General features: G+C 53.3%; 1 protein-coding gene across 1 annotated transcript in view; it reads left to right on the top strand.

The window, feature by feature from the left end:
- Window positions 1-15,075, top strand: part of IGHMBP2 (immunoglobulin mu DNA binding protein 2) — a 23,146-nt gene extending 8,071 nt beyond the window's left edge. Inside the window, exons 7-15 of the mRNA XM_063397861.1 lie at window positions 1,125-1,272; window positions 3,021-3,195; window positions 7,786-7,968; window positions 8,387-8,505; window positions 9,429-9,523; window positions 9,797-9,920; window positions 11,790-12,608; window positions 12,945-13,117; window positions 14,624-15,075. Coding sequence (XP_063253931.1) covers window positions 1,125-1,272; window positions 3,021-3,195; window positions 7,786-7,968; window positions 8,387-8,505; window positions 9,429-9,523; window positions 9,797-9,920; window positions 11,790-12,608; window positions 12,945-13,117; window positions 14,624-14,821 — 2,034 coding nt within the window. The 3' untranslated portion in view covers window positions 14,822-15,075. The remainder of the gene's footprint in view (window positions 1-1,124; window positions 1,273-3,020; window positions 3,196-7,785; window positions 7,969-8,386; window positions 8,506-9,428; window positions 9,524-9,796; window positions 9,921-11,789; window positions 12,609-12,944; window positions 13,118-14,623) is intronic.

Here is a 15,075-nt window from a genome sequence, read left to right as displayed (position 1 = left end):
CCCAGAAGGAGCAGGAACAGAAATGAAAACCTGTGTCCTCCTGAGGCATTTCCTACCCTTTTGTGCGCCCTTCCCTCACCTGGCTTTGAGATTCCCAGGATCTCAGCTTCTGGATCCTCCTTGCCCCAGCAAGGTTTCAGCCCCACAGTACCTGAGAAAGAAATGCAGCACAGGTCCAGGGCCAGCCCAGCTCCAGGGATGCTGAGCAGGATCAGGGAACAGTCCAAGAGGATGAGGCAGGGAATCCAGGAGAGAAACCAGGCCCGCTCCATGAGCTGTCCTTAAATAGACTCCCAGACCAGTGAGTGGATGAGAGAGCCCATAGGAGGCAGGTGGGGATGATTAGATCTGATATTCCTAATTCCTAATTAGAAATGGGTGACATCCAGACTGACCACATCACATCAGGGCCTGTGATTCCACTCCTGGAGTTCCTGAGCCCATTCTGACCGTGGCTGACAGACACAGGAAGGGGTCACAGTTTTAAATACCTATGAGTTCAGCCAAAACAAGGGCTGAGCTGGTCCATCTTAGACCCTGGAAAATCCATCATCCATCCATCCATCCATCCATCCATCCATCCATCCATCCATCCCATGCATGACTCTAGGAACTGGCAGGTCTTAGTGTTTTGGCTGCATATAAGAGCTTCTGTCTGCAGCCTTTTCATCCTTCTCAAGTAATCAGCCTTACCTCCAGGGAAATAATCCAAATTTCCATCTGGGATCGCTCAGTGAGCTGTAGCTGAGCTGTGGTCCCATGGCTGCTGCTCTGGCAGTGCTGGTGTCCAGTGCTGGTGGGTTGGGTTGGTAGATACATTTAATACCTGCTAAAAAAAGCCCTGGACCTGTCTGGATGCTGCTCTGGATCCTTTCCAGCAGCTCAGAGAGGCCAGTTTGAGGTGGCAGAGCTGCTGCTGGGGCTTGGGGAGCCCTCCTGCTTCCAGAAAGGGTCTGCTTCCTCAGAACAAGCTAGGAAATCCCAGTCCCTCACCCAGCAGAGGAACAAGACCCCTCCTCCCAAACATTCCTCCCTGCTCCATGCCCACATGTTTTGGCTGGTCATAGACAAAGCCAGAACTGAGTAGCAGCAGTTGGCTCTATCCCAATTTTTCTGTTTTCTAGGCAAAAACCAAAAAGGCCCAAGACAAGGGAGAGCGAAGCCATTTTCTGGGCGAGATTAAGACTCTGAGGAAGGAGCTGAAGGAGCGAGAAGAAGCTGCCATGGCTGCAGCCCTCAGCCAGGCCAGCGTTGTCCTTGCCACCAACACAGGTGTGAGATCCTCCTGCTCGGTGTTTTCCCTCCCTTTGCCAGGCAAACCACGTGCTCTGCGAGGCAGCATCCTGCTGGGATGGCTGGGACACTTGCTCCAAGCTCCTGGGAGCTCAGCAAAGTCTTCCCAAACCCCTGCCCAGAGGGATTCTCCCAGCTTCCACTGTGGCACAGGATGCTGTTGAGCACAGAATATGGATCAGGAAGGGCCCCTATTAGCTCTGAGCAGGAGCTGGGAGTGCAGTGAGTAAACAAGTGCTGCTGGAGGTGTGCAGTCTGCTCCTGATTGCATAAATCACATGGCATTGCTTCCCTGCCTGGACCCTTTCCAGGAGTGATGGAATCCAGCACGTGTTTCCAGAGCCTGCTCCCAGGCTGCCTGTGGCTGGTTCTGCACTCATCCAGATGATGTGACACGGGATTTTAGGGAGCATTCCAGGTGTCCATCAGGCAGCTGCAGCTGGGAAGGTTTGGCACGTGTGGAAGGGCTTTACTGGCTCGGGTTTTCCATACTCCAAGGCCCACTTAAAATCTTCAGATCTGGTAGCTCAAGGGTCATTTGCTGAAAGGAAACATCAATAATTTTAGGTCATAAAAAAGCGAGTTACTGGAATGAACGTTAGCAGAAAGATAAATCCTTCTGTGCCTTAGTCCCTGGGAGCTGGCCTCTCACTTCTTCCTACTTACCTGAAAGAAAGGGGGAGATTTCCTTCTCCCAGTAAAACTGGTGTTTTTGTTGATCAGCTGTGATTGTCTGTGGAACTGGAGCTTCCCAGCCAGCTGGGGGTCTGTGCCAGTGGCAGAAGTCGAGTTATAACTGTACAACTCACCAGAGCAGATTCATACAGGCTGGCAAACAGTTTTGGAAGGAAAACAGTGTCTTTGATGGCAAAGTGGAATGTCTGAAGTGATGCAGAGCTGTGGAGGCAGCAGGATTTACAGTGGCAAAGCCAAATCTCTGCTCTCAGAGCTGCAGTAGCACAGGAGCTTTGGAAAAGAAAAAAACATTTCTGTTAATAAAAATCCCCTGGGCTAGGAGACTGGCTTCTTCACCATGCCTTCCTCCTTTTGTATCCTTCTTTGTGAACTGCAGGGACATTTGGATGCCCCTGGAATTCAGATTTCTGATGGATGTTTAGATCAGTATCAGCAGGTCTGGGTTGGAGCAGGATGTCTGTAAGGAGACAAATGTTACAAATGGACTTCTGATATTAAAAGTCAGCCCTTGCTGTGGCTGTCTGGTTCCAGTCTCCTCTCCCTCTCCCCAGTGCCACGAGGAGGAGCAGAGGGTGGGGTCCCAGCCCATCTCCCCCTCTCAGGGTGTCCCTCAGTTACCAGACAGGCGGATGCCCAGTCAGTCCCTCACCCTCTCAGCTGGAGATGAGGAGTTTTGTTGGCACTGGGGGGCAGCAGGAAGGTGGGTGTTCCTTGCTCTGCTCCAGATGAAGCACTGGACCATATTGTTCTCTTTGGCATCTGGGCTTCACTGCTGTTCCCAAAGATACTTGGAAGCTTCTGGGCCCAGATGCCAGGGAAAGGAAAAGGACAAAAAGGAACTGGCAAAAACAATCCCGACTTGCACATATCAATGGATACATGTTTGGCAGGGCTACATTCCTAAATCTCTGCAAAGAAACATTATTTCACTTGCCTCAATCACTATTACAGTTTGTGAGGTTTGTTTCCAGAGCAGGTTCCTCGCTCTTCCTTGCTTCCCTGCTCACTTGGGAACCTTCTCCTCCCACCAGGTGCTTCGTGGGACGGCCCCCTGAAGCTGCTGCCTGAAAGCCACTTTGACCTGGTGGTGATTGATGAGTGTGCCCAGGCTCTGGAAGCCAGCTGCTGGATCCCTCTGCTGAGGGCTCCCAAATGCATCCTGGCTGGGGATCACAAGCAGCTGCCCCCCACCATCATCTCCCAGAGGTAAAAACCCTGGATCCTCCTGTTCTTTGTGCAGCTTCCGAATCCTTGGGATTGGAGGCGTTTCATGGTTGAGATCCGTGCTGCCTGCAGGCTCTGTGCAATGCATTTGGGCTCATCCTCAGGCTAATCCAAGTCTTTCCTTTAATTCTGCTTCTGTGGTTCCCACATTTATTTATTTAATGTATTAATATGTGAATTGGCCCAGGGAGATCCTGCATTATCACACACCTCAGGGATTGTAAAACCTCCCAATCCCTACAATGTAGATAATAAGAACAGTTAGTTTGTGGAAAAGATCAGTGGATAGTGCAAATTGCCTGTGCTTCCAGGGGGATGTTGCAAAGAGTACTGAGGAATCTGAGTAATTTAAAACATAAATGTGCTCATGTTTATCTGGTTTAGGCAGCTCCAGATCTGGAATTACTGAACCAACAGAAGCAGAGAAATAGGGCTGACTTCATAAATATCTTCTCCTCCTTCCAGAAAATAATGAACAAGACACATATCTGCCATCTCACTTGAATTCTGAACACAGGAAATGAAAAATCCAAGGCAGGCAGCAGCTCCCAGCACGTGGCTGAGAGATAGTGAGAACACCATTCAGGGGCTGCAGCATCCTCTCATTTTACCTCTCTCAGATGCCCAAAAGCTTGCTGTTCTGCAGATCTTGGCAGGTGATAAACACATGCTCAACTGCCTGGAAGTGTCTAGGCTGGTGAGCTCCAAAAGCCTCTCCAGAGCCCTCTACTCTTGGTGTCTTGCTCTTTATTCCCTGTGAATTTGCAGGCTGGCTCTCCATGCCTGGATTTTCCAAGCAAGGCACTTTCTGGAGTAGTATCTTGTTGGTACCAAGAAGAAATTTCCCATTTGGTCCTTCTAATTTCAGGATTATCATTATTTTCTGTAAAGTGGTGCATCAAGTTCCTCTTCTCCCCCAGAAAAACTGCATGATAGCTCCATAAGGCTCCATAGCTCTGTAATGCCCATCCAGCTGGATCCACACCTCAGTAGCCTCAGCCTGTTTTTTTCCCTAGACTGTCAGATTAAGGGCAAAACACAGTAAAAATCCCAGCTCTGTTACTCTGGGATGGGGCTGACGTTCAGCTGGTGTCACTTTTGGCTCCCTCTTTGGAGCCAAAAGCAGCTTTTCACTCCAGAAACATTATAGCAGCTGCTTTTTTCTGCTCTGTCACGGTGGCTGCTGCCAGGAGCCTTGGCTGGAGCTGGCAGCAGAAAGCTCCTCATGTCCTGCAGAGCTTCTGGATCTCCTCCTGCTCCTGCTTGAGGAGTTGTGCTTTTCTCTCCATCAGCTTTTGACTCGGTGGCCTTGGCAGTGCTGGGGGCACGTCAGACTCTGTGATCCTAAAGATCTTTTCCAGCCTGAACAGCTGTGATGCAAATAAATGGGATGCTGGAGAGGCCCATTTGGGGCTTTCCACCTTCCCTGCAGGCCCGGGAGGCAGCGCAGAGGCAGATCCCTTCCCCCTCCCTCCATGGGTATTTCCAGAGCTCCCACGAAGGCCCTGAACCACCTGCCACCTCCCCTGTGCTTCAGGGGAAGCAGGGAGCTATTTCCAGGGATGATTCATGCGGAGGACTCCAACCCTTCCACCCACCTTCCCCTTCTCCATTGATGACAGCGAGCCTGGAGTGGGTGGGCTCCTATTTTTGGGGCCACGGAGAAGGGTCCAAAGTTATCGGGATGAATCCAGGCTGGCAGGAGGCTCGGCTGTTACTACAGCAGGGGAAGTCAGCCCTGCTGAGGCAGGAAGCCTCTGTCCAAGCAGGAATGCTGTGGGTCTCTATCCACCTTCCTGTTACCTGCTTTTTCCTCCATGGAATCAGCATTTACCTCTTCCTATCAGCAGTGACCCCGTGAGGCCTCGGGAGTGTTGGACGGAGGGTCTGAAGGCTGCTCCTCTTCCCTGCTTTCTGACACACCTGGAGTGGGCCCAGGGTACAGAGGGCATCCCCACACACACCTTCCAGTCCATTCTAGCAAATTCCAGCCCCCTCTGATTCCCCCTTGGCAGTTCCAGCTGAGGCCCACAGGCAGCAGCTTCTGTCTTGGAGGTCCTCCTGCTCCATTTTGTCCTTGTCCCTGTGGGCATCTCCATGGCAGGGCACTTCCTGCACTCTAACAGGAACATTTGTTTGCCTTGTTGGAGCCCTCATTGCATCCTTTTCCCGATGAATTTGTCCCCACATCAGGGCTCTGATGTATTAATTTGGTTTTACTCCTCTCAGATACCGGCAGATGCCGTTTCCTGGACAACCACAGGGATATTTTGGCATCTTGTTTGTCAGTGGTCACTCTGGATGACTGCACCATCCCAGATCCATGTGCTGGTTCCCATGGCAGGTCTGAATGGGGCTCCTTTCACTTTGTCACTGAAGTGCCAGGCCTCGAGTTTCTCTGGAAGCCTGCACAGCTGGAATGTCCTGGTGCACATCCATGAATTGACTCCATTAATGTGGAGTTCCTGAGGCGGGAAAACACAGTGACCTCCTTCTCCAGGCTTTTCCAGCCAAATCCAGTGTGGACAGCAGGGATCAGTCACACCAGCATCTCCTGTCTCAGGGATGAATAAGAAAAAATATTCCAGGACTGAGGACACAGCTTCAGCCTTCCATGGAAAACAGTTCCTGTTTTTCTCCTAGTACTGATCATTCTGGACACGTACAGAGCAGGCTGGCCAAGCACAGCATTTCCTGCAGGCAAAACAAGGTGAAACCATGTTAGTAACAAATCCTGCTTGCTGTGGGCTGGGTTTGGGAATTCTGCTTTTCCCAGCTGTACTTTAGGTACTTCAAAGTAGGTATTCCCAAGCATCCCATGCGTGGTTCTGTCTGTCCAACCTCTTATCCCAATTTTATTTCTCTAAAGTAATTGATAGGTAAAAAACATCTGCTCAGGGCACTCAGAATTTTGTTGGCAGAGAAATCAACCACCGTAGGAATTAATTGAGTGGTGAAATAACAGAAAATTATTAACAGCTGAAATATTCCCGAGCAGATGAATTCCTCATTATTAATTCAGCATCTAACCTCCTGCGGATCCCTGCAGTGGGAATGGTGCTGGAAGGGTAGGGAAGAGCATCCTTCCTGAGGCTTGCTGTGGGGTTTAATGGCTGTTTCAGGCATGTGCTCGCACCTGAGTGCCGACAGCTCTCCCTGCTGAATTTCCTTCCTGTGCAGGAGATCCAGGCTCCATGGGCAGAGCAGAGCTGGGAGAATGAAGTTAACTCCTGGTGACTGGAATGCATCCCCGACCCCCACATCTTGCTATGTCCCCTCATCCCATCTACCCCAGCCCACCTCTGTAAACTGCTGCCTCCCACGTCCTGCAGCCCTGTCCATCCAGAGGTTATTCCCCTTTTTTTTGGCCTGTGTGCTGCATCCTGTGATTCAGCGAGAAGGAGAGCTAATGAAGCCTGGCTTCTTGGAAAGATTTGTCCTTAATTGTCCCTTCTGCAGGTTTAATGAGTCGGCAGTCTCTTGTCACATTTCCCAAGTGCCTGTGGTGAGCGTGGCAGGGCTGGCTGGTGCCACAACAATCCGCTCGCTGTGGGGCCGTGTAGCGCTGGAATTCCCCCGGCAGGGATCTGGATGCGTGCTGTGCCCCGGAGCTTGATGGAAAACATTTTCCTGAGCTGTTCCCTGTCATCATTCCCTTGTCTTCATGCTGCTTCATTGTGTCTGGCAGGCGCCAGCACCCCTCAGTGTCAGCCTCAGGGTGAAAAATGTCCGTGCGCTCACAAAATCCGAGCGCAACGACTTCCATCCTTCTTCCTCGGGTGATGCCTCCCAACAAACCCTCTGTGAGGCCAGGAGAAATAGGCTCCTGAAAGGCTGAATTTAGTAGGAATTTGATGGATTTGTGCCACGTATATGAGCAAGGGGTGCTGCTGGATGTGATGGGGATTTAATGGGTGGAAAAGCAACGCATGCAGTGCATCCGTGCCTTAGTCCAGGGTGAGTGGCCAGGGAAAGATGGAAATGCTGGAGCAGCAGGGGTCTTGATGAGACCAGCAAGGGCTGGCTGTGTGAGCACTAGGCATGCCAAAATTTGGGGTGGAGCTCTGATCCTAATGCGGTGAGGGATGCCGATGCTGTGGCTGAGCTTGCAGTAACACCAGCGCAGGCTTACACTGATGGATCACAGAATCACTGAGGTTGGGAAAGGCCTCCAAGACCCCTGAGTCCACTCAGTGACCGATCCCCACCTTGTCAACCAGACCAGAGCACTGAGTTCCACATCCAGTTTTTCCTTGAGCACTTCCAGGGGTGGTGACTCCACAGGCTGTACCGTTGGCATTGCTTGAATTACAAGGGCAGGCTTGTCTGATCTCATGGCACAAGTCTGTCCCTGAAGGTCTGACAGACAGCACTGTTGGCACCCAGGTGGAACAGAGGTGACAGTGCCACCCCCGGGGCGCTGAGCAGGGCTGGAGCACCGTTGCTCCCAGAGCATTCCCACTGACACAACGGACACCGCGTGTGTCGGGAAGGGCCGGCCGGGTCCCACCCCGCCCTGGGTCGCTGTCACTGGGGGACGGACACTGCCACTGTGAGGTGCCTCTCCTGCAGGGCAGCGGCCGAGGGGCTGTCCCTGAGCCTGATGGAGCGGCTGGCGGGGCACTACGGGGAGCGGGCGGTGCGGATGCTGACGGTGCAGTACCGCATGCACCGGGACATCATGGAGTGGGCGTCCTCGGAGCTCTACGGCGGCCGGCTCAGTGCACACCCCTCCGTGGCACAGCACCTGCTCAGGTGGGTCACTTGCTCTCCGCTGGTGCAGGGGCTGAGGTGGCCTCTTCATCCCGGATTGTCCCTTCCCTGCGGAGTTTTCCGCTCCTGCTGCGGCTGGGGCCGTGTTTTTGTTTCAGCTATTGTTTCATCAAGGAGACATTTACTGGGCAGGGGGGGTGTTGTCCTTTTTGCTCTGTAACCAGAAGAGGTGCAGAGTTGTCTTCTGTGTCCTCCTTTGCTGTGATAATTGTAGAATCCCGGAATGGTTTGGGTTGGAAGGCTGGAAGCCCACCCAGTGCCGTGGACACCTCCCACTAGAGCAGATTGCTCCATGTCCCATCCAGCCTGGCTCTCCCAGGGATGGGGCAGCCACAGCTCGTGTGGATATTGCTGTAACATCAGCGTTGGTGACTGGCCCTTTCCCAAATACCTTGTGCAGGGACCTGCCAGGCGTCTCCTCCACGGAAGAGACCAGCATTCCCCTGTTGCTCATAGACACCGCTGGCTGTGGCCTGTTTGAGCTGGAAGTGGAGGATGAACAGTCCAAGGGGAATCCAGGTACCACTGGCCAGAATGGATGGACTGAGGTGCTCAGCCCACCACAGGCTTGGCCACATCCCAGAGATGTCTCCCTGGGGAAGGTGGGGTCCCAGAGAGCCCTCCTTAGCTGAGAGATCATTCCCTCCATAAATTCTCAACCTCCAGGGGCTCTGAGCTATGTTGGAGCTCTGGTGACAGTGTCCAGCCTGTATGCGGCCTCTCTGGCTGCCATGTCCCCTTGCAGGGACATTTCTCCATGCTGAGGACTGGGACAGGCTGGGGAATTCCTGTGGCAGGTGCTTTACACAGGCAGAGCACAGGCCTGTTATGGGAAGTCTGTGGATAAAGCTCAGAATTACCTCCCAGTCCTCTGCTCCTTCCATGAAATCTGGCTCTTCTCCATGGATTTTCCTTGGACACTGAGTTCAGCCACTTTTCACCTGAAAAAATAGGTTTCATTACAGAGCTTGAGTGCAAAGTCAGGCCAAAAAACTGGCTAATTTTACCAGTTTAAATATCTTTCACCTTCTGTTTGACCCCCACCATCATTTGAGTGCCTCATTTTTCCATGCACCATTCCCAAGGCCCTGCTGAACACAACAGTCTCTTGTTCCCTCACAGAGAGCCAAAAAGCCTGGTCTGAGAGAACTCAGGGATTTGGAGCAGGGGATTAGAAGCACATCTCCCCAAATTTGGGAGGCAGCCTTTTGGCACAGCTTACTGCAGAGTCTTGGTGTTTATCACTGTGTTTTGCTGCAAAGCAGAAGCCCAGCCAATAAACCATGAAGTAATTCATACAGGATTTAACTTTCCCCCTTAGATCCCTCTGAACCAGGCACCACCTTGGATAACCAGTTCATGGCAGCCTTTCCTGCCGTTTTGGGGGAGGTGGGCACATGTCTCCAGCCTCTATCCCCTGTCACACTCTGTTCCTGTCCCAGGGGAGGTCCAGCTAGTGGGGATGCACGTCCAGGCCTTGGTGGATGCTGGTGTGAAGGCCAAGGACATCGCTGTGGTGGCCCCCTACAACCTCCAGGTGAGCTGTCCTTCTCCTGGCATCCCTGGAGCATCACAAGATCCCAGAGACCTGCAGAGCCAAATTTAACCAGCATTTGAGACCAGCTCCTGCACCTTTGAGCAGCTTGAAGCCAAGGAGGGAAGAGCTGTTAGTAAGGTGTTCCACTCACAGCCTCAGGAGATGCCAGTGCTCATCCTTGTGGGCTTGGGAGGGAGGGATTTTCCCCAAAACTGTGCCATTTTAATCCTTCTCACCCATGTATTTCCTTTAAAAGCTGCCCTTGTTTCTCAGGTGGACATGCTCCGACAGCACCTTGGCCACAGCCACCCCGAGCTAGAAATTAAATCAGTGGATGGTTTCCAGGGAAGGGAGAAGGAGGCAGTGATCCTGTCCTTTGTCAGATCCAACAGGAAAGGTAAGATGGCACTGCTGGGGAACGGGGAGGAAGTCGTGTAGCCAAGGCTGTGGTTTGATTGCAGTGCTCTGACACTTGGCTCTGGGTGGATTTTATGGCAAACCCTCCCTTTTCAGCTGTTTTTTGTTTAATTAATGAATATATCTGCTGGCAGGGGTGCAGAGGAGGCTCCCATGGTACAGCAGGTCCAGGACTGCTCGGTTTGAAGGTTTCCTGGCCCTTGAGGCCTTAGAAATGATTTCAACCAGGGCCCTAAGAATGTCACATCCCATTAGCCCCACGTGTAGGGGAGTTGCAGGGTAACTTCTTGGGTTTTGAGCCCATTTTGGGTCAATTCCCTGCAGAAAGTGAGCAGGAGCTGGCATCCCAAGCCATGCACAGAAAATGCTGCTTTTGGGAGCAAAATCTAGAGCAGAAAATCAAGTTGCTATCAGCAGCTGCAGTGAAAAGTTAATAGCTGGGGAAAAGCTGCTGCCCTGGGGGCACAAGGCTCCTGTGCAGGCAGCTGAAGGGTTTTGTGGAACTGGCTGAGCAGGATGGCTCTGTGATCACCTCTGTTCCATGCTGGGATCAATTCCCTTTCCAAACCCACAGCCCTGCGGCCCTACCTGCACTGCTGGAAGTGAAATGCTGAGTGCTGAGGGCTGGAAGGGGAAAAAATGCGTGGAAGGAGGAGGTGCCACGTTTTCCAAGCCTAGAGGAGAAAAAGCAGCCTTGTGGGGAGAATGGAGGTGGGGACAGCACTAAGAATAGTCCTGATCCAGGAGTGACTCACCCCTGTGCTGGTGGGAGCTGGTGGCCCTGGGAGGGTGAGTGTCCCACAGCCCCTTCTCCCACACAGGGAGAGGCCAAAGCTCAGGTGTGGGGCAGGATTTGTTTTCCTGGGGGCACACAAGGCTTCTCCTTAACCTGTCCCTATGCAGCCATTCCTGATCCAGCAGGAAACCTTCTTCTTTTAAGAGGAAGTTCTTCCCTGTGGGGGTGGTGGGGCCCTGGCACAGGTTGCCCAGAGAAGCTGTGGCTGCCCCATCCCTAGAAGTGTCCAAGACCAAGCTGGAGCAACCTGGGATAATGGAAGGTATCCCTGGAAGGGGGTGGAACTGGATGGGCCTTAAGGTCCTTCCCAACCCAAACCATTCCAGGATTCAAAGGAGTTGGATTTGCCCCTGCAGCTGGGTTAAACCTCATCAGAGAAACTGGGAATTGTTCTCTGAGCTGCAGAGCAGAGAGAGGGGCCCCCCTCACCCTGCCCCTCCCAGGCAGCACCAGTGAGGCTGCTGAGGCAGAGCCAGGCTGGGCACTGCTCCGGCAGAGGCATTAATCTCTTCCCGCCTGGCCTGCTCGCCGTTCCCTGGAGCCGAGAGCTCGGCAGCCACCCACGCCCCGCTCTGGCTGCCTGAGCCTGCCTGAGTCATCCCGCACTGCCGGCTCTTGCTGCTGCCTGTGAGCAGAGCAGAACCTCCCTGAGCTCCCACCAGCTGTTCCTACAGACCCTCAGAGGATTTGGGTGCAGGGGGCAGCTCTGTAGGACAGGGGGGAGTTCTTTACCTGCAGTCCCTCCTCGGTCACAACGTGAGCCTTTTCCACTCTGCTCCATCTTGTGTTTGCTCCCAGCTCCAAGCTGAACTTGTGTCGTGGGCCAGGCAGGGAGGTATCTCCCCTTTCCATGTGCCTTCCGTCCTCTTCCCAACCTCAGGAGCTCAGTGTGGACCCTGTGGAACACAGGCAGGAAGAGGAACAGGTGTGAGCAGGGACCAGAGCCCCATAAATTCCAACTCCCACACTCCAGCCAAGAAATCCTTGGATTGCTTGGACCTACTTGGAGGCAGCCCTGTCCCCTCTGGCACCCCTTCCCTCCTCTCTTCCCAGGTGAGGTGGGCTTCCTGGCCGAGGAGCGGCGGATCAACGTGGCGGTGACGCGGGCGCGGCGCCAGGTGGCCGTGGTGTGCGACAGCCACACCGTGGGCAGCCGCCCCTTCCTGCGCCGCCTCCTGGACCACCTGTCCCAGCACGGCCTTGTGCGCTCCGCCTTCGAGTACCTGGACGACCTCGTGCCCCAAAACTACCCCGGGGAAGGGGGGACCCAGCGTCAGCAGGGCCCCAAACCGCCGGGCCCCAAAGCGCGGCTGGCCCCGGCGGGGAAGCTCAAGGCGGCGGCGGCGGCCGGAGCAGGGAGCCAGAAACCGGGAGCACGGAGCTCCCCGGGCGCTGCCGGAGCTGGGAGAGACGGCTCAGGGTGCAAGGAGGGTGGGGACAGGTTCAGGGCCATGCTGGTGGCCTTCCTGGGCAGCAGCGAGGCGCAGCTGGATTTCCCGGCGTCCCTGAATTCCCACGAGCGGATGCTGGTTCACGTGCTGGCAGAGGAGTTTGGGCTGCAGCACCTGAGCTCCGGGGAGGGCCGGGACAGGTACATCAGTGTCCGCAAGAGACTGCCCAGGCAGCCCCCACGGCCCTCCGAGCCCCTTCCCCAGCCCCTTCCCGAGCCCCTTCCCGAGCCCCAGCATCCCAGCAGGAGCACCCCTGACGCTGCAGAGCTGGGGGAAAGCAGCGAGGGCTCAGGGACGGTGGACCTGAAATCCCTGCACCTGGAGAGAGTCCAGAGAGAGAAAGCCAGGCAGGAGGAGGCGGCGAGGAAGGTTCAGGAGCCCAGCCATGGCAGCAGGAAAAAGGACAAGAGCAAAGCCAAAGGTGGGTTAAGTTGTTTTCTAACCAGCACAATTAATGCTTTTCCTTGATTGGATCTTAATCCCAGTGGGATTTGGGCATGGAGCATGTGGCTCTTGGAAAGCTGCAGGGAGATGGCATCCAGGTAGAAGGGTTTGGGTTTGGATACCTACAGGTACATTGCTTAAGTCAGACGAAAAACACTGGGGACCCTTTCCCAGTAATCACCTGAGCAGGAAGAGGAGATGAGGGGAGTACCTGGCCCACACTGAAGGATGTAGAGGCAGAGGCTGCCCTGTGGCTGCAGGAGGGTGGGTTTGTTCCCAGGCCCCAGCACAGGTGTGTGCTCACCCTTCCTAGGAAAACCAGCGATCGGGAGTGTGGCTGGAGAGGATTTCGATGCTCTGATCTCTGCTGCCATTGAAGCTGACAGGACCTGTGGCTTCCCCCGCTGCAAGGCCTCTGTCACCACCCTGGGCCAGCTCTGCCACCACTGCCGGCAGCTCTTCTGCCTCAGCCACCACATCCCTGAGGTAAGGAGGAGCAGGGCGGGCTTACCCAGGAATTTTTCCCTGTGGAGCTCCCCAGGCAGGGTTTCCTTGCAGGGAGTTTGAGCAGAGCTGTCCTTGTCAGAGCCTGTGCTGAGCTCAGGTACACAGGGCTGGCCGGTGCTGACCCTTGGGCTCTGATCACCTCTTCCTGAGGGCTTTCCTGTTTTCCTCTCATTTTTGTGCCTTTCTTTACCATTGTCTGGCACTTACACTCTGAGGCCATGTGGATAAGGTGAGACAGGTAGCAGGAATGGAGAAGCACAGGTTTCAGCCTCAAGCGAGCCTGGACTCAGTTCCTGGTTCTTTGCACATTCCCTCTGCATTCTGAGGATGATCCAAGACCTTTGCAGATTCTCTCTGCATCCTGGGAACAGGTTGGGCACAGTGCAGTGCTGCCTGGCCAGCAGTTCAGAATTCCCTGTGTCCTTGTTCCTCATCCCACTGCTTCCACGCCCCGTGGAGCCTCCTGGAGCTCAGCAGCCCCATAAATCCTTGGCAAGCTTTTCCCTCTGTCAAGAGCTATCTGTTTCCATGGCAAGGAATCGTATTTATGGTCACTCACCATCCAGGGGGATGGAGATTTATTCCCTTCAGAATGGCCTCTCCCTGCTGAATTGTAACAAGGCTCCAACAGTTGCAGGGATTCAAATCCCTGTCAGCCCCAGGAAGGGCTGTCACAGCTCTGAGGGAACAGAGGACTCTGAGGGGCTGGGACCCCACTCCATGGAAACATAAGTTACTTTGGGATGGGCCAAGAAAAGGGATCAGATTTTAGGATCTCACCTGTGAGAGGTAATTCCAGTGTTGGACTTGCCTCATTAAAGCAGCAGATTCATGGCTTAAAAAAAGTCTCCTATTCCCCAAAACACCTTTCCCAGTTCCCTGGAAAGGAGGTGGAAGGAGCAACTTAACCCATCCCAAAGGATGATTTACCTGCTGTTCAGAGCCTGGGACCTGAATCTTTACATTTCATTCTCCGTGAGAGGAGCTATAAATGATGGTTTAATAAAATACAGAATAATAAATATTAATTCTTAATTTTAAACAGCAAGTATAAGACTAAATCTACAAAAATACAGAATCTAAATACAAAATGAAACTAAATACAAATAAAATGAAAATAAATAGAATGAATCGTAAACAACGATAAATAATAAAATAATGGATTGAAATTATAAAAATATGTAATTATAAAAATATGTCATAAATAAAATGAAAATAAATAGAATAAATAGTAAACAAGAGTAAATAATAAAATAATGGATTGAAATTATAAAAATATGTAAGCATATAACGCAATATAAGAGCACAATAATATGATAATAGATAACATAATGATAATGATAATAATGGCTGTAAGCGACGGGAGATGACTTTAGGGGGATGCAAAGCAGGCAAAAAGGGAATTCCGGGCCCGAGGAGGGAAAGCCCCTGTTCCCCCAGGGGTGATCCCTGCCCCACTTCCCGGTGTCCGCTCTCTCCCGCCAGGCCCACGGCTGTGGGGAGAAGGCCAAGGCGCAGGCACGGCAGCGCATCAGCCGGGAAGGGCTCCTGTATCCTGGGAGCGGCTCCAAGGACAAAGCCCTGGATCCCGCCAAGCGAGCCCACCTCCAGCGGCGCCTGGACAAGAAGCTCAGTGAGCTGACGAGCCAGAGGAAGGGCAAAAAGAAAGACAAGGAGAAATGAGGGACCCAAATCCTGCTTTTTTAACCTCAAAGCTGCAGCTCGTCCCTGCCCCCCAGGGCAAAGCTGCTGTGCTGGGCCTGGGTGGAATATGGGGCTCCATTGTGGGGGAAAACCTGGAGCTGGGAGCCTGCAGGGCGGAGGCAGGGGAGGGAGAGCTACTGTATTGTCCTGGTTGTCCGTATGGACACGGTGATGGATGCACTCGGGGGCCAGAGCACGCTGGCAAAGTGGGCATTAAACACCCAAAGCTGTCA

The sequence above is a fragment of the Prinia subflava genome, chromosome 5, assembly GCF_021018805.1.
Source record: "Prinia subflava isolate CZ2003 ecotype Zambia chromosome 5, Cam_Psub_1.2, whole genome shotgun sequence".
NCBI classification, from domain to species: Eukaryota; Metazoa; Chordata; class Aves; order Passeriformes; family Cisticolidae; genus Prinia; species Prinia subflava.
Note: the sequence above shows the minus strand (reverse complement) of the source record. Positions and strands in the feature narration are given on the sequence as shown.